Consider the following 26,583-nt stretch of genomic DNA (forward strand, 5'->3'; position numbering starts at 1 on the left):
AATATTTATTCCGAAGTAAAATGTTGTATATGACTCAGAATTATTTTGATATATTTTTTGTGATTAATTTGTAGCAAAAAGTGCCATAATATGTCTATCATTTTTAATTTTATGACAACAGACTCGGAGTAAATCATGTTGTTTAAATATGGCGGAAAAGAGACAGCAACCGTCTGCTACCGTCAAGTTATCGTCAATATGTCTTGGTGGCAGATCAATAAGGTTTCTCGTGCTTCGAGATAAGAAGTTCATCAAAGCCCCTGAAACACTTGAAGAGGTATTGATATGTACTTCTGTTGTACTTCATATCGTTATTCAAAGTATGGGATCCAAGAAACGTGTCGGTGTCATGGTCATATGGTGTGGCTTTATCAGGTTGGGCACAACCCTGCATATGGGTAACAGTTACCCATTTGAGTAACAGTTGCCTGTTTGAGTAATCAATGAGTTACCATAATGAGGAATTTTCTGTAAGAAAAATGCATGAAGTTGTTTTAAACTTTTTTATAAAAAAAATGGTGTAATATAAGAGCGCAGCTAAGCTCTACTAACCATAACATGTCGCATAAAGATTGTCCAAGCACTATTGAGAGTATTCCTCCTCTAAATATACTCCTATTTAAACGTTTTTTTTTGAGATTTTTCCTCCACTTAGACTTATTTATATTCGGACATTATGTCTGATAGATGTCATCTCGTCGGAATCCCTACTACGAGCCTTCTAAACTTTGGTTCTGAAAATCACGTCAGGTTGACCTACCCTCGTTGTAAGGGTCTCTTACATGAAATAATCCAAACTGCAGTGGTTCCCCATACTAGCACACATCGCTAGTGGAGATATTTTTTCTCTCCATACTTCAATCCTTGTTGTATATACAGATGCTTAGAAAATTTGGCAATATGCCATATGTTATCAAACATACGTGTGGACTATGTCCGTCATCTTTGAGAAAAACTCAGGTTTTGTGACTGTCACTCGTAGCTGATGGTTACTGCGTTGATCCTCTTTACACTTGCCGCTAACCGTTTTTTTTCTTTTCCTCGAACAAATAGCAAAGTCAAACGAAACATCAATGTAATGTTTATTAAATTTTACAAAAACGAAGCGAAGCTTACTAACCATAACATGTGTGTAAGCATAAAGATCCAATATATCCCAGAACCCCTTGGACTTTGAAATCGTGTCCCGCGGGAAAAGTCTCGCGCCCCCATGCAGGCAGCCATGTTTTAATTCTCGTTATCAGCACGACGAGATTTGAAATTTTTTCTAAAGACAAAATGTGTCACCAGGATACACTTTGAAATTACTGTAAGTAGTTTTAGATAACTACACAACGATAAGAACGATACAATAAATGTACTAGTCAAATAATATACTGTCTGTGTGTTGTCAAGCGCACCGTCAGCCGTGACCTCAGGACTTGGTGCCAAAGATGACGGCACATATTCCCGCGCTTTTTTGATACATGGCATGTTGCCAAGTTTTCCGCCTTACAGAGCAACAAGATGGAAAGAAAATTAAACTATTCCAGTTGAATGTGTCTTTCTGGCCTGTATATGATGACTGTCAATATATTGCTAGACACAAAACATCAATCTATACTAGTATTGAAGAATAGCATTTAATAAAAATCAATGATCGGACTACAAGTTTAAACAGTTTTAATCACGTTCTGAGGTTACAATCCTAACTATATTCACATTTTACATGTAGCTGCGCTCTTATGAGGCTTTGACTTAAATTCATATTAATATTGACATGGCACCATTAACATGTTACTAACATAACATAGTACATTAATATGAATTTAAGGCAAAGCCTTTCTGATAGAGCAGCAGTTAATCCATTTGTTTGTTTTTTGGTTTTTCAAAACTGTTACTAAATAGAAATATGCCAGGTAAATAAAGGATTTCTAACGGCGAAAGAGTTATCTCCCCTGACCCATCAGTCTTATCGATATTTACATGTGTTTTGTTCTAATTGCTTATTGTGTGCGCTAACTAACTGTACTGATAGAAACCATTTATATATTTATTAATTATTAGAATCATAGCTTTGCTGAATTATTGGCATTGAGTTTATAACAAGAAAAACAATATTTAACACAGGATACTTCTACTTTCACTTTCTGCAAAAATACGTAACTGTGGCTACAAATTATATCTCAACGTCATTCTCCGTTGCCAGGCGGAAAATTCCGAAGCAACTGCTCACGTAGCTTTTAAGTTAAGATTCGGGACAAAATGTATTGTTAGATTCAGGTAAGAATAAATTGGAAGGTTTATCTTTCACTAATGTTTTCATTTTGAATTTTTCCAAGCGTTACTTGTTGTAATCACGCGAGAGTGTGATTTTGTAATCACGCGAGAGTATGACTTTGGATAATGTCTTGCATAATGCTGGATCTTGCGTTGACTTCCTGTTTCCGGTTTTTGAGAAAGTTTTCCAACTCTACATATATTGGATTATTTACATAGAATAACGTTACCGAGACACCTCTATCACAAGAGTTCGCTTCACCGAAGGCCCGTTCGCTGCGCTCTCTATAACATCATAACTATATATTGTCTACATTTTTCTATGAGATTAACAATGAAATATATTTCATTAACATGCACATAATATCAATAGTTAGAAAGAATTCGAAATAATCCCCATAGAATTGTTCAATATACTTCAATCTTGTTTTTATCAGATGCATAGAAAATTTGGCAATATGCCATATGTTATCAAACATACGCGTGGATCTATGCCGTCATCTTTGGCGTCAGGTTTTGTGACGTCACTGCTGATGGTGCGGTTGAGAGTTTACACAATATATTGGATCATTAAGTTTTTTGCGTTGTTCTTGTATATGTGTAAATTAAAACTACTTACAGTAATTTTAAAGCATATCCCGATGACACATTTTGTATAAGACAGAAAATTTCAAATATCGTCGTGCTGATAACGAGAATTAAAACATGGCTGCCTTGCTGGATGGAGGCGCGAGACTTTTCCCACGGGATACGATTTCAAAGTCTAAGGGGTACTGGAATGTATTGGATTCTATGTGCTCAAACACGTGTTATGGTTAGTAATATATGCCGTTTGTTGATAACAATTTTTAAAAACAAAATTATATGTTTTCATTTCCTTCTTTTGCATCTTTCCTGGTGATAATCTTCCGTATCGGATGTATGTCTCTAGGTACCACATAAACCAGATCACACAATTTGCTAATGTAACAGGGCATGAGTAGTGTGCAGCCGGCCGGGCTGGAACCCCTCGAACCCAGACTTACTGGTCAGCCACTCTACTGATTGAGCTAAAGGGAAATTCCCCCTAGCGCAAAGCTAGAAGGCGACCATAACACTATGTACAATTAAAACCTTCTACACTACTCCCCCCTTTCAAACGTGTTTGCCCCTGAACACAAACCAACCCAGGTTATCTCTCCAACGAAGCCTTTCAATCTCGTATAGCTTTCGCTTGATGGCACTGAATGTAACAGGCCAAGAGTAGTGTGCCGCCATTCGGGCTCGAACCCGCAACCCCAGACTTACTGATCCACCGCTCTACTGATGACTGAGCTAAAGGGAAATTCTGCCTAGCGTTAAGCTAGAAGGCGACCTTATGTACAATAATTTAAAATCTGCTACACGAAAATACAATGCTGAGAAGCGTGTTACATTAATACATTCAACACACATATATCACAAAAAAGCTCAAATTGGACGATACAAAGCTTATCTGCCATCACTAAATAAACATGAAATCACAACAGTCCAAAATAATACTTACAAAATTCAACACTGACAAGTTGTCATCAGTCAAAACTCCTCAATATTGCCTTACATAGCTAGCCTCACCCTTCCATGTCAGTAGGGGGGACTATCACCTACAATTCTAACTTTTGCAATACTACATGTATTGCTTTAGGGGAAAAAACTATCCTTGATACTCCAGGGGTTCCGATCACTTATGATATCTACACCCCTGTACAGTACTATTTCATAGAAAAACTGGAGGTAACAGAACACAACAGGTAATTTAGTCCTTTGATGTACATCAAAAGAGCCGTATAACGGTACACTGTGGTTGACTGTGTGACTTTAAAAATGGGCTTCGTTCTACCTTTCAGATCTTTTCCCCTAAGCTGCCTTCAGTTTTACTATGAGACAGTCCAGGGGTATAGAGATTTTAAGATATCGGAACCCCTGGAGTATCAGGGATGTGGTTCTAGATGAATTAAGACTTTATTAGTAATTACACTGCCTTCCGTCATTGCCTTCCTTTTTCGTATAAAAAGAATGAGACTGATATACATGCCTGATATTGTTTGAGTGGGATTAGCATCTCCAGTGGTGATGAAATGTAATTCTTTGTAACATTCCCGCTGAAATGACGTCAACGGGGATTATCATCTTTTAAACTTGTTCCATCACCAATAGAAACAAACATTATCAGTTATCACATGGTACATGAATTAATTCCATTAAGCAAATTAATGTTTTGTTTTCTTTGTACTTTCAGTCACAAGGAGTGCCACTGTTTCTGGCAAGCGATGTTTTATGCCGCTGCTCACAAATGCAAAAAAATTTCACCAGGATCCATGCACGGTATTCCAAAGATGGGATGGCAACAAAACTGTTATTAAAAGGTTAGAGGTATTCATATTTCATAACAATTGCATTGTCAATAAACAGACAAGAAACAATATATGTTCAATAAGAATTGCAATTCCTCATTTCCTATTAAGTCTCCAGTGTGATAAACCATTGGCTCTAATGCCTGATCCTAATAACCATATGTATGCCAACTACACGGTAAAAGAGACCTATTTAAAACTTTTTAAAAGTCAAAGTGGTCTTAACTCCTTTTTAAATACATTATAGGCTGTAGAATATTTTATCTCAACATGTTCTGTATTTTTCACAGATTTCCGAGTGAATGGAGTGAGCCACAGCACAACAGTCTGGTTCTATAACATCCGTGGAGTATTCCAAGTCATATTTGAATACCAAGAAAAATCGGTACAGAGAGATTGCCTGTCAAAACTCAAGGTGATCTAATATATAATTATTTTCTTTACTTGGCACAAATATATAACTACAGGCTAGCTGCATTTTTGTATTGAAATTATCAGTTGCTAGGCATATTGCTGGTAAAAATCTTTATTGTTATAAAATGAAATATAGGAATAAATGGTTATGAAAATAACCCATAGAGGGTGTACAGTGCAATATAATGTCAAAAGTCAAAGGTCAAAAATGTCATTCTAACCAAGTTGGTGGTCTATGTACCTCACTTTGAACCATGGTTGATTTTATGAGGAGACTTATACATTTTTAGGTCACCTGAGATGAAGTCTCATGTGACCTATTCTAATCACCTTTTGTCGGTCGTCGTTGTGAATCAAAATTGTGAATTATACGGTCCCCAACCCCCAGGGAGCTGTGGGAGGGGCCAAAAGGGGCAAATAGGCTAAAACTTCAAAAATCTTCTATTAAATTCTGGAAATGGTAGAATCAAATACTCTTTATAGATGGAAAGGTTTTAAGGTGTTTTATGAAAATTGTGAATTATATGACCCTGGGGTCTCATGTTTCCCACTGGAAAGCGGGTCAAGTTTATTTTAGTTTATATATGAAAAACACATTTATGAACATAATTGCTCAGTTTTCATAGCAAATGATTCAAACTTGATTAGAATTATTAGCCTTAGATATAGTATTTTAACATCCATATCAGTCCTCGCTAAGCCTCTGGGGGACTAGAGGGACGGAGCCATACAGGGTCAAAATTACTTAAAATTTCAAAAATTCTTCTGATTTCACAGGTTTGATGGAAGCAAATACTCTTCATAGATTAAAAAGTCAAATTTATGAAATCACTGACCGACTTCGATATTTAAAGGGCCAGTATATTAGTGTTTAATTATATGTCTTTGTTTCATTCTAAACGAACTCAGGTGAACGTTCAGGCCCATGGACCTCTTGTTCTTCATTCAGATGACATGTGTAACAGTGCTCCAGTTAAGATGCGTACCTGGCCTGGGTTAAATACCCATTGAAAACCTGTCAATTACCCCTAAACAATTTGTACATATTACCCTACAATATTTGTAATTGCTCAACTAGAAAAAGTGCTTATCGATGATACATCAATCCAAAAATAAAATCAGGAGAAATTGAGTAAAACCATATGAATTCCAGTTTGCATTGACTGTTCTCTTATTTCAGAGATATTTGCACAATTGCTACTGCAGTAGCTTATCATGATTTCGTGATACTACAACCATATAACTTTTATCAAAATAACTTGCTAAAGCTTTGGGTTTGTACTAAAGTCAGAGTTGTACCCCCTCTCCTTCAAAAGTGTGAGTACAATTACCCACCCCTCCAAACATTATCTGGAGAACTGTATATATGTATGATAAGGTCAACAGCAGTTAACAGTGTCAGACCTTTTAGTGTTATAACTGATAACTCAAATTCTCTTGAACTGGTCAAGCTCAACCTCTGCTAGGTTATACCATAGAATGAAAAGGTTATTTACTTAAACAGACAAATTTGATTCCTCCCAGCAACTCAAATTGTAGGTGATAAATAATCTACTTGAGAAATCTTTAACTTCATTATAGGCTCCATAATATACAGCTCACATTAAATAAATAAAGGTTATCATGTTTAAACTGCAACTGGAAGTTCCATTGATAGATGACATTATACACTGTAACAGTATACAGGGCTTTTCTTCACTTTATAATTGGAAAGAGGCCTTTTTATCTTATTTTGGGAAAGAAATTAGCAAATTGGGATGGAGATTTCCATGAGTAAACTGTATTTTTAGGGAATTTAGCATAAATTTGAAATGATTTCCATTGGGAATGGGGCCCATTATCGGCCCCAAAAAGCCCCTAGAAAAAGCCCTGGTATATATCATCAGATTGCAATAATTAGATAATTGTGTACTTATTTGATAAAAGGTAAAAATTATATATGTTTTTATTGCAGGATATGTGGCTTTGTAGATACTATGATGATAACCTTCCTGAGAGTCTTGAGGTGACCCTGGATGTTTTTCAAAGTAATTTTACAAAAGGTGCACATGAGAAGAAAAAGCCTTTTGAACCATGCAAAGATGAAAACAATAAGGGTCAGGAGTTGTTTCCCTTGACTGGAGGAGAGATTGTTGTAGAGCTTATCAAACAAGAGAGAAATAGTTCTGATAATTTTGAGTCAAGACCAGAAACCATAACCTCCAACAATTCAAAAGACCAACAAAGAAAAATCAATGGAATTTTTTATCAGGATAATTCAGTGAATGACAAAGACATACCTGAAGATATCACAGTGGAAAAGGTTAGTAAGGCTGGTTATTCCCAGGCCTGCCCTTCAGACAGTACACCAGAACATCTGGACGTTTCTTGTGTAGGTGATACCGGTCAACTCTGTCACTCCTGTGGCTCATTGGACTGTCCATCATTTCAGTACATTGTGAAAGAAAATGGTGAGATCTCCTGGGGAATTTGCTTGGCATCTAGACTGGAAAGTATGATTGACAAGCCTCTCTGCTGTAGTAAGGCTACACAAATTGACACGGTACCAAGAAGTGTGTCAAAGAATTCTGTGGGCATTCAAACGGATCAATTTGTCTCCGTAGTTAATGACAGTCTGGAAAATGTTTCTGGCCCAAAAATGAGTCCACGGACCCCCAAATCTAAAGCTATTATACATAGAAATGCTGCTCCTCAAACAGACATCAATATGGAAATGTTCGCAGTTCTTACACCAAACTGTATAAACTGTACAAACAACAGAAACAAATCTCACAAGAAATTCTCTCTGAAAGACAAGAAAAAACTTCCTCAAGCTAATCTATCTTTAACAAGTGTGATGAAAGGATGTGTTAAAGTTCTGGAAAGTCTACTTCAGTACCTTGCTCAAGTGATGCAGACAGATTTACAGACTTTAGAACTCTCCCCAGTAATAAAGAGGTTCAGTGTTTTACTCCAGTTACTGATACAAGATATGCATAGGAAGGAAAGCGAAGGATTTCCACTTCAGCTGATCCAGGACTACCTCGATAAGGTGGGAAGGGAGACAACTACTGATGTAGTGTTCGACAGCTGGGGTAATTCTCCACAGAGAAATGCAACCTTAAACATTGTCTCACATTGGCTGGGACAAGAATTCCATAAATTTGAGCCAAAAATTTCTCAAAGGGTTGAAGACTTCAAACAAACACATATAAACTGTATTGACAATCTACCTCCAGCAGAAAGCATTGTGGATATTGTGTTTCCCAGCTTTATGAAGGAGCTAATTGTTTGTTGGACGAGTCAGAGTCACCCCAGTCCTAGTGTGACAAATGACCATGACTACAGTCCGCCAGTAAAGAAACTTTGTTCATCACCAGCCTACCCACTGGTCCAACACATTCTTGAGTTTGCTAACCATGCCTTGGTGTCAGGTGTAGCTCATGTGGTCTATTCAAGGCTTCGACATTCTACGTAGCATTATTTACATATTCCATCTGTCTATTCGAAGCTTCAACAATCTACGTACGGTAGCATTATTTTTATATTCCATCTGCTTATTCGAGGCTTTGACATTCTACGTATGGTAGCATTATTTACATATTCCATCTGTCTATTCGAGGCTTCAACAATCTACGTACGGTAGCATTATTTACATATTCCATCTGTCTATTCGAGGCTTCGACATTCTACACATCACTGTTTACATATTCCATCTGTCTATTCGAGGCTTTGACATTTTACACGTCACTATTTACATATTCCATCTGTCTACTCTAGACTTCAACATTCTACACATCACTAATTACATGTTCCATATTCTCCCCTGACACCAAGACTTGTTCGTTGGGAAGGATGGTACCCGGGCCAGTGGAAATTAGGCTCTTAAGAACAGGTAATGATATTTACATTGCTTGTTATAGACACTGATAAACCTGTAATGTTTTGTGATAAATAATCTAATCATCTAAATTTTCATTACACCTTTTATACATAGTACAGTATCATAGATTAAATAATATATATATAATTATATATTTTAATATTAAATTATGCAACAAGGTTAAAAATCTCTTTCATTTCCTTCATTCATATCATTAAAGTTGTATTTCTTGTAATTTTCGCTGTAACGATATGTCGTTTTAACATTTGATATTTGAATATGGACATGTAACTTGATGATTTAGCTCCCCAATACCATATGTCAGTCTATAAAAGAGCCGAAATCTAGGGATCATATATTCCTGGTTGTGAATAAAACGCCTTCAATCTCCGCCATATTCAGTACCTTCGGGTTTTGTCGGAATTCCGAATCGTATCACATGCCTGATGCCCACTCGTCCTGCACGTGGTGATCCAAATAACACATGTGTTTGTTTACGTTTTCCTTCTGGCTAATATGAGCAAATCGTGCTGGTTTATGTCCACAGTGCGAGTATTTTGAAACACGTAATTCAATATTGTGTGTATAAAAAATTGTAATGTGCATGCATTAGTTTCTTTGTAGATCCAGTCTGCTATGGTCGACCACGTGTTTTGTTTACGAAAAATTGTTGACACTTCTCTTGGTTTCACAACTCTCGTGTTACTTCGAAATTGTCGCGACGACGTTTGGAAGAGTTCCGCATCTTTCGAGCCTATTTTTTACGTGTACACGTTAAAAAGCTTTTTTTACTTTTATAATTAAAATACTTCCAGTGCTGCAACTTGATAAAAAGTGGTAAAATTAGAAAGTTTAAACCTCGGACAGACGGAGAAAAATGTGTATAGCACCTATACAGTATTTACTATGACAAAAAGAGCGAAAGTGATAGACCATACAACTTTAATGGTTTATAATAGTCATGTACTAATTTAATCAAATATGACAAAAAACAATTACCGAAAATTGGAATATTTTGGATGTTGTCATATTTTGGTTTAATTGGCATTTGGCATGAATGCGCCAAAATTTAACACACCTAAATTTAGCTACGTCTTTATTTGTTTGATTACAAATAATTCATCTACATGCCAATCATTAGGTATGTGAACACACACTTTCGGATAGATTACACGCAACATAAACTTACATTTAATGTATGTTCTGTTAACCGGAAAAAGTTACCTGTGCGAGCATATCTTTGTGCAAACATGTATATTATTAGATATGTGACTATCAATCACTTCTGTCTTTGTATTAGATATGACTTCAAACTAATCATGTTAGTTTTTAATTGTTGCAGAATCATGTGTATACGCAAAGTAAATCTTCAAAATTTTTATCTTTCAGTCAAACCATGTGCCAAAATTAACACAACATTTATATAATTAAACGCACCAAAATTTAACCATCCTATATTTCAATACAAAAACGCAAGTTTCCTGACTAAATACTGTCCCAGTTTACGGTATTTACAATCTTGAATGAAACAAGTTCAAGGTCAGTCATTTAAACAAACTTGGTAACCTTGTCCTCAAATCAAGGTCACAGAGATCAAATAGGCTAAAACAACTTCTGTTATTGGTCAATAAGGGACCGCCATGGCCGAATTGTTAAGATGTCTTGACAGATTACCACAAGCCCTCCACATCTGGGTTGTGAGTTCGAAATCCCATGAGGGGCAATCGCCTGTTACCAACAGCTGGTCGGTGGTTTTTCTTTGGGTACTCCAGCTTTCCTCTCCCAACAAACCTGGCATGTCCTTACATGACCCTTGCTATAATAGGACATAAGTTAACTAATAAAACAATAGTTGTCAATAATTTAATCTGATTCAAATACAGATCCTTATTATCACTACGTTTAATAAGAGGATCTGACATCCCAATGGGTGACCTTTGGAAATGGCCAATCAAAGTGCTGCTTCCAGAATTATGATCGGGGACAAAACAGTTTAAAAAGCTGTCAGGAATATTTTCATTTACGAAGTCATCTTGCTCAAAGAGCCTTTTGCCTCTTTGCCTTTTTTGGCCTCAATTTCAATTGACAGGGCATAAATAAAGACAAAAACTATCAAAATTGTGAAGGTTTGCACTTTGCTTTGCAATAATTGTCTTATTCAGCACCTTTTCATATATTTTTTTTTCAATTTAATTAAAACGCCCTGGGAGCTTATTGGGTTGAATATGGTATATGGATACTGTGAGGAAATGGCTTTTTTCAAATGATGTAGCAAGATGTAGAAAACGCATTTGATCTGAAGTACAGGTGATATAAAGTTCATCCGAACATGACCCTTATGGGATATTGTCGGATCATTTGTTGAAGGGAGTGGTTTTAAGGATCTGTATTTTAATCAGATTGTCATTAAATAAGTAAAGACCTATCTCACAAACAGGTACTCAACATATAACCACATAACCAGTCCACTGAATAAGCATCTTCTACAGTAAACTTAGTCCCTTGCAGAAGGGAACTATAGTTTTCATCTCTGTACTGTAAACAAACTTTCTTTCATGGCTACTAAATTGTTTGTTCTCCATTTTAAAACCAGTTCGCGGACGTTTGCGGATTTAAAAGTTGAAAAGTTTAAGTATTCCTTATTACATACAAATGAAGATATTAATTCGCAAAGATAAACTTTCTTGAATTTACTTCGATCGCGAAAATTTATTGCACATGAAAGAAAGTTGGTTTGCAGTACATGTATATCGGCCTGTGCTAGCACTCTAGAGAGCACAGCTTTATTCAGTTCTTTCCTATTTTACATTTAAAATAAAATGTCCTCAAGGTTGGACTTAATAAGAAACAGATAACAAAATGTATTAAATTTTTTCCTTCTTTATTAGTGAGCCTTATAAAGGTCAAGAATCACTGAGCACCATTATATATAATAATGCAATAACTGAGGGCAGACATGGAGATACGTTGTACACAAATCTCAATCAGATTTAGTCACGGAAAGATACTACTGACAAATACAGTCACATTTACATTACTCTTGTCCTGCCCAATACGGGAAAGCTACATACATACCACACTCAATCTCTTTAATGATGGAAAGTTACATATTACAACTCTCACACAGTGATCGACATTGTACACCAAATGCAAACTCTTCATATTTAATCATAGGGAGCTATATAGTGCAAACTCTTACTCTGAGCTCTGTCTGGATAGATTTTACTTTTTGCACATTTATCTACAGTAGGTTCCAATTCACCTAAAAACATATACATATATTCACCAATAACTTCTGATCTAATGAAGCCTTTCAATTCCTACAGAAGTGCGTTCGATATTTTACTGAGTCAATCGTGTTACAATTCTACATTTTACATGGATTGATAAATCCACACAACCACCATTTGTTAAATTCTTATCGACTTCCATACTTCCATGCAGGTTGAGGAATGACTAAACACAAACATTCACACAGAAGATACATATTGAGATATAGGTCACGATGTCCAAACATGTACACAGTAACCAGAGATATGTATACGACAGATGTACACAATAAACATTGATCATGCTCTCTTGACAATGTATATTACCTATACCATCCAACACATAATGTGATTATTTACTTTTACATACTGTCTACATACATTTTACAAAATATACAACATTCATGCACAAATCAATCAGGTACATATAATGATGATTACCTGTATCTCAATTATTTGGAACCCTAGGGCAGAACCGGTATGCTCATTCCAATCATAATGAATACAGGGACGATGAGACACTAAAACACTGTAGATCGGGTACAATTTACTGTTGATTAGTTAACCTTTCCACGATTGTGCATCACAAAGTCAATACGTCAATGTCATAATCAAAAGAAAGTGGGACTGATCAACTTAAATTGTACGTTACTTACATTGTGTTTGTACCTTGAAAACACCAGATTGGCATCCTCGAGCTCTCTGACCCTTTGTCAATATTGTACAAAATCTCCAATATCTCGTGGTGTAACTATGACGCAGCTTTCCAATTAAACCCATTAAAATCTTTTATCATTTTGAAGTCCATTAGAAGTTTAATACTAATTTCTTTGTATCTGATATATAAATCTCATTCTAGAACCAATAGCCTTCCAAGATAAGTTTTCAAATGAGTTTGAGACAAGGAAATTTCCTTTTTTTCACACCAACATGATATTCAGAAACACAGACACAGGCCATAGCACATAATCTAAACCCCAACATCATGATGAGAAGAGCATTAACCAGAGATTTAATTAAAACTGACATCAATTACCAGTAATTAGTGTCATAGCATTTTAGGGTCTGAAAACAATGAACATTGTAGCGTTTTTGACTAGACTAGACCTCAACTTGATGATATACTGTCTCAATCCATGAGATACAGTAAATTACATCAATAGAAGGACTGATTTTTTACACTATCAGAAGTTATACCTCTGATGAGAAATAGTTATACCTCGTAATCCACTGTGTGTAGACGAATGTGATCAACACAGAATGACTCGCCTTATTTAGTAAGTAACAATCACAAATTAAAATAAACTACATCAATTATGACATCAACATTAAGGACAGTTATATATAAAGTATATAATTGATCACTGCTGACCATACAGTACATTGTATTAAAAATAGGACTTTACTGTTGGAATGTATCAAGTGTATACCATGTACAGACATGGAATTGAAGGTATTCTGTCCTGACAAATCTCTGTATACCATGACCTGACAAATAGGTATGTGTGCATAAAAATACTTAAGACAAGGAGTTGAACTGATACATGATACAATTTGATTTCCTGGCAATGATGTTTCATGGGTGAAATACATTTAGGCATTAATGAAAACTGTCTCGACTTATTCACAGGATCAACAAGCACTTTCTTATCTGACAGTAAGATATGTAACTCTGAAGAGTGTTTATCATAGCAGAAACAGATTGTGGGTTTATTAAATAATTTAGTGTTATACTACAAAATCAAGATAGACATTACAAACTTATGCTTTATGTCTTTTAAAATAAAATTTATGTATGTATGAGAAACCAGTTGAACTGCTTTCAACAGCAAGGCATCAGTAAAGGTTTATTTAGAACACATTCCAGGCATTGGACTGGACCGGACGACGCATGCCATAATGATATTCCCTGACAGAAGTTTAAACATCGACTGACACAGCAGACTACATACATCCTCATTATAATATAAATCATAGTACACAATACATCCAAATTTGAACACATACAAAGGTGCACAATAATTCAACAAAATGTTGGAGACCTATATTTTTCCTGTAGAACTTCTACTAGAGACTTTTATGAGGCTTTTAAAAAAACAAGGCTTGCTTTTATAGGAAATAACAACGGTAATGATAAAAACAAAACATCAAGTCATGGTAGATAATATACTCTATCAACATTGTTACAAAATATTCTGAAACAACTAAAAATCGTACAATAGGTTACCCTTGTTCATATAAAAGTTTTTCATCCAGTGGGATAGAAAGAGAGACTTTAACACAAAAAATACATTATGACATAGCACTTATGAAATGCAACCAGCATTAAAATTATATAAAGTTGGCAAAATTGAAACAATGCAGGACTAGAGATATAACGTTTTGATGTAAAAGCAACTATTCCTTGTGAGGAACTGTGGAGAATTAATTAACAGTCTGTAGCTAGCGAGCAGCAGATCAACTGTCAACATCACTGAAATCAACCTTGGTGGACCTGCAGTCATCACTACCAGTCTAAGATAACATTGGTAATTGACCAATCATGACAAACATCACTAGCGTCAACACTTATATCAAGGATCGTCCACTCCTTCCTCCTGTAGAATGGCTTGTCTTGATGCTTTGATGATTGCTCGCACACGATTCAACATATACTGTAATACAAAAACAATAAGAATGGCTAATTATAATAGCTGGTTAATGCTAATTTTTACTTTTTGGTGGTTTTGCTTTTATATTCTAGGATATTGAACAATTTAAAATAAACGTCACATATAATTTGCTACATAGACTCAAGAAAGGGATATTCTTAATTGAACTCAATTGAAATCAATAGTTTTATTGAGGTCAGCTATGTTTTCTTGGGCGAGTTAAAATTTCATACAGTATAGTATAAAACAAAAGTATGGTCTACATATTTAATTGTTTTGCTGAATTCATGTGTAGATAATTGAAACTGATCATCATTTGTCTGTACTACGTAAATATACATTAGATATTTTTTAACCACACTAACACAAATACTTCTCCATTGTAAATATAGGTCATGGAAATGTTTTACAATAGTTGAAGTTTGATTTACCTTTGAAACAGTTTTCTCCTCTGATTTGGACTCTCCAGGCAGACTGCTGCTGTTACTGTCGGAGTCTGGGGGCAATGGGGGTAAAGGAGGGAGGGGCGCTCTCGAGTCTGATGGGGGCTCAGGGGGCAGACAGTCTGGCAAAGGGGGTCTGCAAACATAATATAAAGGATGACTTACACATTACTGAATACAATTATAGTTAAAGGAAACATTTCACTAATTTATTAGTTTGATGAGAGAGTCATTTGCGCATTGTCAATTTCTAACAAATTAACAAATTCTAATTCATTTCAAATATGAGCAACAAATACCTAATACTTTCAATACGGGGGTTTAGAGATCCCAAAGTGACATGAGTAAAGTACAATTTACTGTCGAGTAGTCCCAGCATCCGGTAATTATGACGACATCATTTGACTGAGTTTCGTGACGTCATAATCACCAGAAGGTGGGACTGATTGACGGTATATTGTACTTTACCCTCATAGTTTTGGGATCTTGAAACTCCCGTATTTAATTATACCCAAAACATTCCGCTAACTTTGATTTAATACCTAATATGTGTATTGTGTATGAAATTGTCATTGATACAAACAAAGAATCTTCTATTAACAGGTATCAGGTAAGTTTTGAAAAGAGAAACTTGCTTCTAATTAAATTGTAGACATGTCTGTTGCGTTATGACAATAGTTAAAAGTACAATTCTAAAACATTTTACATCATCTTTATGTACCAAAGAAAAACACATTTTACAAAGTGCTGTCATCGTTACAACCTAGTTACATTGGAATTTCAAATGCCGACCTATTATGTATTAGTTTTTACAGTATACCAACTATATATATGTTGTAAGGTTTCTGATCATTTTAACTCCAGGAATTTTTCACAATAACCACAAATTATACATGAAATACTACACAATAGTTCCTGAGTGACCTACATTGGTTTCATTCATAAACGGATTATATCAATACATTGGGATATTTTCCTTGCGGTATATCGATACTTAACATTGATATCTGTGATAGTTCTAATTTTCCATTAACTCAATGTACCACAGAAAAATAACTTCCTACTCAATAATTTATCCTAATTAATCAGTCTACTTACAAGTTAGAGAATTCTGTGTATGTGTATGCCCTAGACTTGTCGGTGTTGTCTGTTACATCTGCAGCGGAGTGTGATAACTGGGGCTCCTGTTTGATTGGGAGCTCACAGCTCTGGACAACCGGACCAATGAGATCTCCCGTACTCTTACTGCTCGACGAGGACTTGTAGTGAGGTGACCTTTCATAGAAAATCCACATAAAATGCTTGTTTGATCTGAGCAAGATTGCTGCATTACACAAGTATACAAGAGGCCCAGAGGGCCTGTATCTCTCACCTGGTTTTTTTTTTTTTAATAATTTTGTAATTTAGTAATTAGTGATTCAAAAATCAAAAAGAAAAATTGACCCAATAATATGTTTAATTTTGAATCCCAACCATATAATGATGCTATATATACCATACGAATATGCTATCCAATACATAGTTTCAGAAAGGAAGTAATTTATATGAAAATAGTAGCCTTATAAACCTTTTTGGCCCCGCGCCTAAAGCCCCAGGGGGTCAGCCCTATCATTTTTACAATTTTGAATCCCCATCCTATAAGGATGCTACCATTGCATTATATGTGCTATCCCATGCTAAGTTGCAGAGAAGTTGTTATATGATAACAGCCTAATTGACCCTTTTTGACCCCACCCCTCTGCCCAGGGGAGTCAGCCTCATCATTTGTACAATTTTGAATCCCTTTCCTATAAGGATGCTACCATTGCATTTTGGGTGCTGTGCCATGCTTAGTTTCAGAGAAAAAGTCATTTATATGGAAATAGCCAAATTGAACCCTTTTGGCCCTGTCCGTTAGGCCCCTGGAGGGGGGGTCAGCCCCATCATTTGTACAATTTTGAATCAGCACCCTATAAGGATGCTACCATTGCATTATGAATGCTATCCCACGAAAGTTTCTGAGAAGAAGTCATTTATATGGAAATAGGCAAATTGAACCCTTTTGACCCCGCCCCTCAGACCCCCGGGAGGTCAGCCTTATCATTTGTACAATTTTGAATCCCCATCCTATAAGGATGCTACCATTGCATTATGAGTGCTAGCCTATGCTCATTTTCAGAGAAGACATCGTTTATATGGAAATAGCCAAATTGACCCCTTTTGAACCCGCCTCTCAGGCATCTGGGGGGTCAGCCCCATCATTTGTACAATTAAGAATCCCCACCATAAAAGGACGCTACCATTTCATTATGGGTGCTATCCCATGCTTTGTTTCAAAGAAGTCTTTTATATGGAAATAGCCAAACTGACCCCTTTTGGCCCCGCCCCTCAGGCCCCAGGGGGGGGGGGGGGGGGGGGATGGGTTTGTGGGTGCTCAAGCTTTCATACTAACATTCGTGGTTGACACCACCATCAACATCACATATATTATCAAATCTTTGGTTTACATTAGTTTACATTTAATTGTTAATACAGGATGCAGTTCAATGCTTGTAAGACTAATGTCTCTTACCTTGAGCGAGACTTCTTTTTCTTTTTTGACTTTCTGACACTATGTGTTGGGGACCTCCGACTAGACTTAGATGAACTTCTGTAGGGTGACGGTGACCTAGACCTCTTCAGAGATTTTGACCTACCAGGTGATATGGATCTATGTCGCGGTGACCTTGACCTATCTCTCTTACGAGGACTTGGAGGCCTTGGTATTCTTCGGGGTGGTGACTTTGATGATGACCTTTAAAAACACATCAAAACTACATTAACATTGCTCTGGTTTGATTGTGTTTGCCAACAGCCATTCTCAAAACATGTTTCATTGGAAGTATTTCGTTTACACTTTTCAGGTCTATGGATTTGAAATTGCAATGTGCCAATACACCGACACTCTGATTGTACAAAATTTTAACAAACACCTGAGAACTTTAACAAAATAACAAAACAATGTTCAACTGAAGTTGTTATTACAGACTTACCTTCTACTTCTAACATAAGAACTTAGTGGCACAGGAGAATGTTTCCTTCGTGACGAGGGGCTCTGTGACCTGCGTGACCTTGAGGGTGGAGATGAGCCTCTATCCCGTGATTTCTTTGATGACCATGAAGAACGGTCTGAGTAGTCACTGAGACGATCTTCGTCATGAGTACTGGGTGTATGAGAACGGCTGCCTATAGGTGTATCTGCTGATCCTGTGCCTCCTGTTGTAGTACAAACAAAATGTACATAAGATTTTCAATCAAACTGTTGATCAATGTAGAGCTGAAGTTGTATTTATACAGAAAGGTTCTAGTATATACACATTTTGTAGTTTAGTTAAGGATCTAAAATATACGCACTCTTAGACAAAAATCCATAAGAAATGAAGTTGTTATACTGCTGTCAAAGCAATAGTGACTTTGAATTGACGACCCAAAAACTTTTACATGCATTATGTCTAAAGTGAAAATTCATGAAAGAATGCAGCCAGCTAACAGGTAGAAACCAACCTAATACACATACTATATCATGAATCATTCATCTAAGCCCGATGTCAAAGACAATGAGAACCCATAGCTTTTCTGACAGAGTGTAGTACTTTTAATTCCTTTTATATTTTAAATTTATCCTCATTCATCATTTTGTCTTATTACTTTTCCTCACCTGATTCATTCATCTGATCATCGGCAGCTGGGTTTGAGGACCCTACATTGGTAGATTTGAGCATGTTGATGAACATGGCTGCCTTGCGTTTCCTTTCAGCTTGCATCTGTTTCTCCTTGTTGGCCTGGACTAGTTTCTCTCGTGCTGCGGCTGCCATTCGATCTTTAAGTCGTTCTTCAACTAACATTTAAAAAAAATATTACAAACTTTACAAAGAATTTTCAAAATCTGGAGGCAACATGCAGCAAGGTGTTGAAATATTTGTTACTTTGTTAACAATATGGTAACAGAGGTATAATTATATATATAATGATAATACATTTAAATTTTTTTCTTTTATTTTCCCCTCCATTTTTAACCAGCTGTAGTTTAATATTTAACAATTAATAAAGAATCAAGACAACTCACCTTGTTTTCGTTCTAACTTCTCAATTAACTCTGCTCGATCCACTCTGCTTTCTACCCTTGAGTAATCTGACCGTGAGTGGTCTGGTCGTGAATATTCTGATCTTGAACTTTCTGATCTCATACTTTCTGTTGCCATGAAATCTGAATCTACAGGTGTTGACGTTCCAGACAGGTCTGATTTGTATGGCTTATCCCGATCACCTACAACAGAGAAGGGTTGTTACAAAGATTCACTACATCTGTGTCGAATAGAACTGTAACAATACAAATAAGAACATGAATATGATGTGTTTCAAATTGAAATATACATACTTTCTTCGTCACTGCTGTCGTTGTCAAACACCTGTCGTTTCTCCAGTGACGTACTCTCCTGTTCTCGAGATTTGCCTTTGATGCTGAAGCTTACACCTTTTGGTCGTTCTTTTTCTAAACGTCTTTTCTCTTTGGCTGTCTCCTGTAGAAAAAAATAGGAAATGAAATATTCATCTTAAATTTATAAATTACCCACCATAAAAAGTGTATGCAAGGGACGGAGCACCAGGTATACTGAAAGAGTCCCTGTAAATACAAACCATTCCATCATATTTCTTTTGTTACAAAATGTAACATTCCAACAACTTACAAGTGATTAAAAATTGTAATGGCATAAGAAATGTGGTGAATGTGTGTTATGCCTATAAACTTCAATAAATAGGTGACATTTTACAATTGTGTCTGTCGATCTGACATACTGTTTAGGATTTTCCATTTTTTCCCTTTGTCTTTTGTTTTAATATGCAAGATAATTAATTTAATGTCTAATATTTTAAACAAACTACATAATATTACTGTATTACTGTAATACCAAGAAAACAAAAAGATTTTTTTTTTTTTCAACTTTCCAGCACAAGCTCTGATTTCTCTTTAACATTGATATTCAGATTTGTGACTTCACAACTAGATAAGCAATAAATTAAACAAACCGTCTGTTGCCTCTAGAGGAAATTTATACTTACTGTGATATGAATATTTTTCTTGAAGTTGTAGTAAGGGTAGTGGACATGGTAGGACTCCAAGAACGCAAATCTGGGATCGTTTTTACTTTTTACAACAATTTCAAATTCCACACCATTTTTGGCCACATACATTGCCATTCTGTCTATAACCGGCTGTAGGTCTGGCGGGGGTGGGACTACCTGTGGAGCACCAGGTATACTGAAAGAGTCCCTGTAAATACAAACCATTCCATCATATATCATATCATCTTTTAGATATACATGTACCATGCCAGGAATATTATAGCAGCTATCAAAACAAGTACACATTGTACTTATTAAGCTTAATTTTGTAAGTTCTACAATTAAAAATAACATTCCCTAATTGGGTATTACCTAGCTGCTATATTGTAGCTCAAAAGACATTTAGACAGAAATGGTGTCGTCTTAAGAGCTACAATTGGCACTTATTACTGCTCATGGAGCAAAGTAACGATTATGCAAACCATTATTAAAACTTTTTATGCATTATATCGTACTTGTTTGATTTCGCTTACCTACTAGGTAAAAAAATTGAACCGTATAAAATATTAAATTCAAAAGAAGACATTATTTTTTTCTTACATCTACATATGAAGATCTTTTCGAAGGAAAATTATAAGAAAGTCTAAAAATTGTGAACTTGACATCTTGTGAGCGGTACAATAGATATTAACAATAGTTGTTATGTTTGTTTTGGACAAAAATAATATATAAATGCATGTATATACATAAATGGAAAATGGAAAGCAACAGAAAAGTATAGAAAATTGTGCTTGAGTGATTCTCTGAGGCAGTGCTCCACTAGGACACATAGGGACCATTTCGTACCCGACCGAAAGGTATAGTAGGTCCTTTACGTGTATTCGTTCTAGGTATTACCTTGAAGAGCTGTCTTCGCTGGCCGGACTGTCACGACTGAGGTAATAGTTACTGCCCAGATCTGTCCCTGGGGGTGGGGGTTGGGGCTGCTGGGCGGATGGAAGAGTGACAGGTTCCAACCCGGGCGGAAGAGGCAAATTTGGATTGGAGGGGCTGTACTCTGACGCAGACATGTAAGGAGGCAGAGGTGGTGGCTGTATGGAGGGCACTTCTTCACCGTGTCTTTCTGATCCAGAATCACTACTAACAAACAAAACATCATAATTACACAATACTGAAACATTTTACCACTTTATTCAGCTGATCCATTAAAAAACCAAAATAATAATCATATAACAATCATTAGCATACTTATAACAATAAACAAACACTGATTTCAGGTGTCATATAGAAAATGAGAGAACAATTAAGCTTCATCTAAGGAAATTTGATTTTCTCACTCAAGGCATAAAGGTGAACAATATAGTATACACAGTGATTTTTTTTTTTCTTTTAATTCCAGTAAAGTGGCAATGATAGGCGTTATTTCAAACAAAACAGTGGAATGGAAACCCTGGAGAAAAGCTGATAATATATATACCTGGCCTTCTCATGTTGTTTATTGGAGCGTTTGAGTGACTTGATGAGCTGTCCGTATGGAGTGTCATGGATACTAACTGCTGGCATTTTGATTGGTTTGAGGTCTGGGGTTGGTGAGGCACGCTGGATCATCAGGCTGGGATGGAGATAGCCATCTGGATGTTCTTCCTCATAGCCTGGAACACACAAAAAACACAACAAGTCATTAAACAGGTATATCCTCTAAGGAAAATAAATCTATAAATGTGTCTTCCTCATAGCCTGGAACACACAAAAAACAAACAAGTCATTAAACAAGTATATCCTCTAAGGAAAATAAATCTATAAATGTGTCACCTGTTAACCTTCACCAGCTCATATATAAAAGTTGGGCACAGATATCTGCTTTTAAAATTTACCAGCTTATATTTCATAGCTATCCCAGGGACTTATTCTGCATTTTCATATTACAGAGTTATCTGCACTTGCCATTAGGTACCGATTGTGATGTCATATGTCTGCAAGCATAACGTCATAATTTTCGGAGAAAACAATGTGAATTGCACTCTCAAAATAATGATGTCACAATAGATACCTACCCGCAAGGGAGCTAACTTTGTAATATGCAAAGACGGAATATCTCTGATGGCATATTTTACACATAAATGCATTGTTAGCAGTTTTTAAATACAATTTTCTCCAGGAATTTATTAAAGTCTGAAATCTAAAATAAAGCAAAATATCTTTATTAGTTAACCATCAATTTAATACTCTATTTTTTTGTGATTTCAAATGATTACCTCATCCAATTGATATTTATTTAAGAAAAACAAACAGAATTTCAGACTGTATACCAATTTGATCCTGTAACATGGAGACAACTTACTGCTGTCCTGTTCCTCTTTGACCTCCTCTGCCTTGGGGCGGTACTTCCCTGACTTTATCATCTTCACCATGTGTTTGTAGTATGGATTCAGCACATTTTCAAAGTGCATGAATTCAAATTGTGAATTATTTGACTGTTTAGTTTTGATGATGATCTCCATCTGAGCACCGTGTTCTGCTATGAACTTAGCAGTCTTCTCTATGATGGCGTTCTGTTTCTCTGTTTCTGGCTGCAGTGAAGAAATTTGTAATTAGCTATAAATATGCTCTAATAAATGTTATAATCATTATAAAGCATCAAAAGCTTTTATGTCATATCAGCAGCTATTACTGTTTTAAACATCATTTGCTATAAAGAGAGTATTAATTTTCTTTTTCTATAATGAGAGAAATTTTCTCATGGCATGATTACAAATTGTATCTGGTTACGATGAAGATTAGATCTAAAGAGAGTCTGCCTGCCCTTCACAACGACATGGGTTTGTCACAATGCATGACCTGGATGAATTTGTTAATGTCTAGAAACAAATTATTCACCTTCAAGAACAAATACACATCAAACCACTATGCAGCATAATCTTATAATGTTAAGGGGGCATGTCAATCATCTAGTGTATATGTAATGGATATTAACCGAAGAGTAGGTATGCATCGATTGTGAATTATGAGCCGCGAAGTGGCCAGGGATTCACACTGCATGTGCCCAGGTTAGTATACCAATACATACCGACTCTGAGGTAAATATCCGACTTACCGCAAAGCCAAAAGTATATGTGACAAAACAGTCAAATTGTTAGCTAGTCAGTGTTGCGGATGGACTAGAAAGTGCAGGTCGAGTTCGAATCCTTGAATTGATGATTTTTCTTTTCAGTAAAAATATAATTTCCCATCTTAAAATTTGATTGGTTAATTCAATCGGAACCCTTCCTGTGATACACATTGTGTATATATACATGTAAGACACGACTAGCGACTGCAGGAGGATATTACTTCCAGTCTACATTAAAGTGAAGATATTTCATTTTGTAGAAAAACTGAACAACGAATAATTCAGACTACGGATATGGAGCTAGCTGCTTTACAAAATACAGGTATACACATGTATCTAATAACATATTTAACAACATTGCATTCAATGACAGTGTGAATCATGATTTGATATCAGAATTGTTTTTTATTATTATTATGAAAATAGCTTGTATTTTTGTGTCTTTTTATAGATTTATTATAATAATAAGAAATAAACTTTTTAGAAACTGTGTATTTTAGCTATCCTTATTTTACTGTCAATTTTACGTACATGCATGTATAATATACATTTTATGTGCCTCTGTGATCCAGACCCCCATATGCGTGCAGTCTTCCTATGTAACTGTGCCCCTGTGACCCAGACCCCCATATGTGTGCAGTCTTCCTATGTAACTGTGCCCCTGTGATCCAGACCCCCATATGTGTGCAGTCTTCCTATGTAACTGTGCCCCTGTGACCCAGACCCCCATATGCGTGCAGTCTTCATATGTAACTGTGCCCCTGTGATCCAGACCCCCATATGCGTGCAGTCTTCCTATGTAACAAACCTCTGTGGTCTTAACCATGTTCCATACCCTACAGCTATGCATAAACGCAGGTTGATAACCAAATACTAACTCATGCACATGCTCAAAACAGGTTAGTATTCCAATACTAACATGTGCTCGTGCATTGTAACAAGCAATACGTTCAATAACAACTCCAATCAAACAAAGGAGCTATGCGGTAAGGTCCTGTGATATTATTGTCATTCTGATCAGAGATATACATACCACATCTACATCTGGAGGAACATGCAACTCTGGAGGAGCCACAAATGGTTTCTCTTCTACAGGTTCTGCAAATATAACAGTTGTTTTATAACCTATAATTAGTTGCCAGGATCATTTTATAGAGATGTGCAAGGTTTAAGCGACTCAGAAGTCAGAGTGGAGTAAATATATCTGAAGAAACACTACTGACCTATGGTCGGGCTGGCAACTGCCTTACATGCGATTAAAACTTGAAACCTAGAGGTGGAGGGTTAGTATCATATGGTAACATGTCAGAGCACCTTGTAGCCACTCAAACACAACGGCCTAATATGTCTCATGATGCTTATTTAATAACACATTATTGAATCATGGCTGTAAAAAAGTTGATCGCATTTTCTTTTCAAAGTATTATTACAATTGATAATTGATTGGTTTTGATATTCAAGCACTGTTCATTAAAATTCTATTTTGAGGAAAGGGTCCTACGTTTCTGTATCATCAGTATTACAGTATTACCTAGCGATACCCAAAACCACTATAATGTTTTTAATATTGGTGCAGTCGTTCATTACTATGTGAAATCAATATCATCAGTATTACCTATTCTGTTTCAGAAAAAAACATCTATGAAATGGTCTGAAAATAACGGCGCCCCCGCGGCGCCGGCTCCCACATTAGGCCATTTACCCATATTTGGAATGTGTCAAGGACAGCTGGAACGAAGTTTAAGTGTCAAGGTCGGCGTCTTTCCATAGTATTTAATCGATTACTTTACTCAGGTTAGGGAAATTATTGGTATACAAAAGATACGTTCATTTCTACGTTGAAATATTCGTATTATTTCTGAAATGTTTAAAGCTACTCGCTGTATAAACAATACAGGAAGAATTCTCAAACACATTTATGTTCCCAGTGGAACGCATGTCCTTGGTTAACCATCAACACTGCTAATCCCACACTGTAAGCTCATTTTGCCAGGATCAGATTACTTAAATTTAGTTTAACTAGTACAAGGACTGCAGAGCAAGATAAATCCTGTAGTTATTCCAACTTTGGATAATCGAATCATTTGCTTATTTTCAAGGCACGTCTGTGATACCGCTAAACCTGGACTCTATATTAATATTTTTTTTTTTAATAAACAATTAAAATCATAGATTTACAATAATATAATTACAGTAATCAGCCTCGCCCGGTAAATACATAAACTTATATATCAAGTAAGGAAACGTAACAATTATCAATTTGCCTGTTCTTCACGCTAGGTCAGCATGGTTTTCTTTCTCAAATATATTGGAAATCCTCTGTACAAATGTTTTTAGTTTATTTTTGAGTAATGTACAAGATCAATTTGGGATCAAATCCATCCTAGATTTGAATGGAAAAAGCCATACACGATGGGATAAAAGTATTGTATAATCTTAATATAACTTGCTTATCATACTTCGCGAACTCATCTATATCAAATTGTGAGTAAATTGTAAGATATCATTGTCAACATCATATAGGATTCGAAGGTGAAGGTCACCCTGTCATCTAGTCGGAGTTAAGTAATGTCGAGGTTAATTGGTTTACCTGAGTCTGATGTAGATCACCACCGTGATAGATCTTCATTGTGTGCCAGTGTAGAGTTTTATCACAGTACTGTCTATGGTAGTACGTTACACGACACAATTTAAATTGAATATTGGTTTGTGGTTTATGGTGACCGATCATCATTTTCGAATATACACGTTGCATATACATTAAACCAGAATTTCGTGTTCACACACACTACCTGTCGTTCTTTCATTAACTGTAAATACCGTAGTTAAGGCAAGGTTGAATTTACCACGAAGTGCAGAATCTATAATCAAATCTCAGTTTCTAGAAAGTTATACAAGATGATGAAGGCAGTAAGATATTTTGATTCTTTTTATCAAAATATCGGTGATTAATGAAAGTTTTTTTGTAAATGGATTAATTTTTCTACATTGTAAGAATAAACTGTGGGAACTGGTCTACTGAATTTGGTACTGACAAATGTTCACTAAAAAGAACCCCCAAGTGACATGTAAAAGAGGTAAATCTTTATATATAAGTGACGTCCTACACTCAAGGCAAATTG

At 35.9% G+C, this 26,583-nt stretch overlaps 2 protein-coding genes across 3 annotated transcripts; one reads left to right on the forward strand and one right to left on the reverse strand.

The window, feature by feature from the left end:
* The first annotated feature begins 137 nt into the window (after window positions 1–137).
* LOC138332183 (uncharacterized) lies at window positions 138–9,814 on the forward strand. Its single transcript, XM_069280177.1, has 4 exons — window positions 138–277; window positions 4,517–4,643; window positions 4,922–5,046; window positions 7,000–9,814. Exons 1-4 carry the CDS (start codon window positions 149–151, stop codon window positions 8,500–8,502), a joined length of 1,884 nt encoding a protein of 627 aa, XP_069136278.1. The 5' UTR covers window positions 138–148; the 3' UTR covers window positions 8,503–9,814.
* A 1,957-nt stretch (window positions 9,815–11,771) lies between these two features.
* Window positions 11,772–24,641, reverse strand: LOC138332184 (splicing factor, suppressor of white-apricot homolog). 2 transcript variants are annotated; one of them, XM_069280179.1, is made up of 13 exons: window positions 24,495–24,641; window positions 22,694–22,922; window positions 21,830–22,004; window positions 21,250–21,489; window positions 20,350–20,560; window positions 19,667–19,808; window positions 19,355–19,555; window positions 18,947–19,126; window positions 18,282–18,504; window positions 17,822–18,043; window positions 16,369–16,545; window positions 15,259–15,406; window positions 11,772–14,830 (listed from the first exon to the last, which is right to left on the reverse strand). In XM_069280179.1, the coding sequence occupies exons 2-13, from the start codon at window positions 22,851–22,853 to the stop codon at window positions 14,750–14,752; spliced, it is 2,160 nt and encodes a 719-aa protein (XP_069136280.1). In that variant the 5' UTR covers window positions 22,854–22,922; window positions 24,495–24,641; the 3' UTR covers window positions 11,772–14,749. The 2 variants fall into 2 exon arrangements, with proteins under 2 accessions (XP_069136280.1, XP_069136279.1); XM_069280178.1 differs by having other exon boundaries at window positions 21,250–21,492.
* Window positions 24,642–26,583: the final 1,942 nt, after the last annotated feature.

This window comes from Argopecten irradians, chromosome 9 (genome assembly GCF_041381155.1).
Source record: "Argopecten irradians isolate NY chromosome 9, Ai_NY, whole genome shotgun sequence".
In the NCBI taxonomy this organism is placed as follows: Eukaryota; Metazoa; Mollusca; class Bivalvia; order Pectinida; family Pectinidae; genus Argopecten; species Argopecten irradians.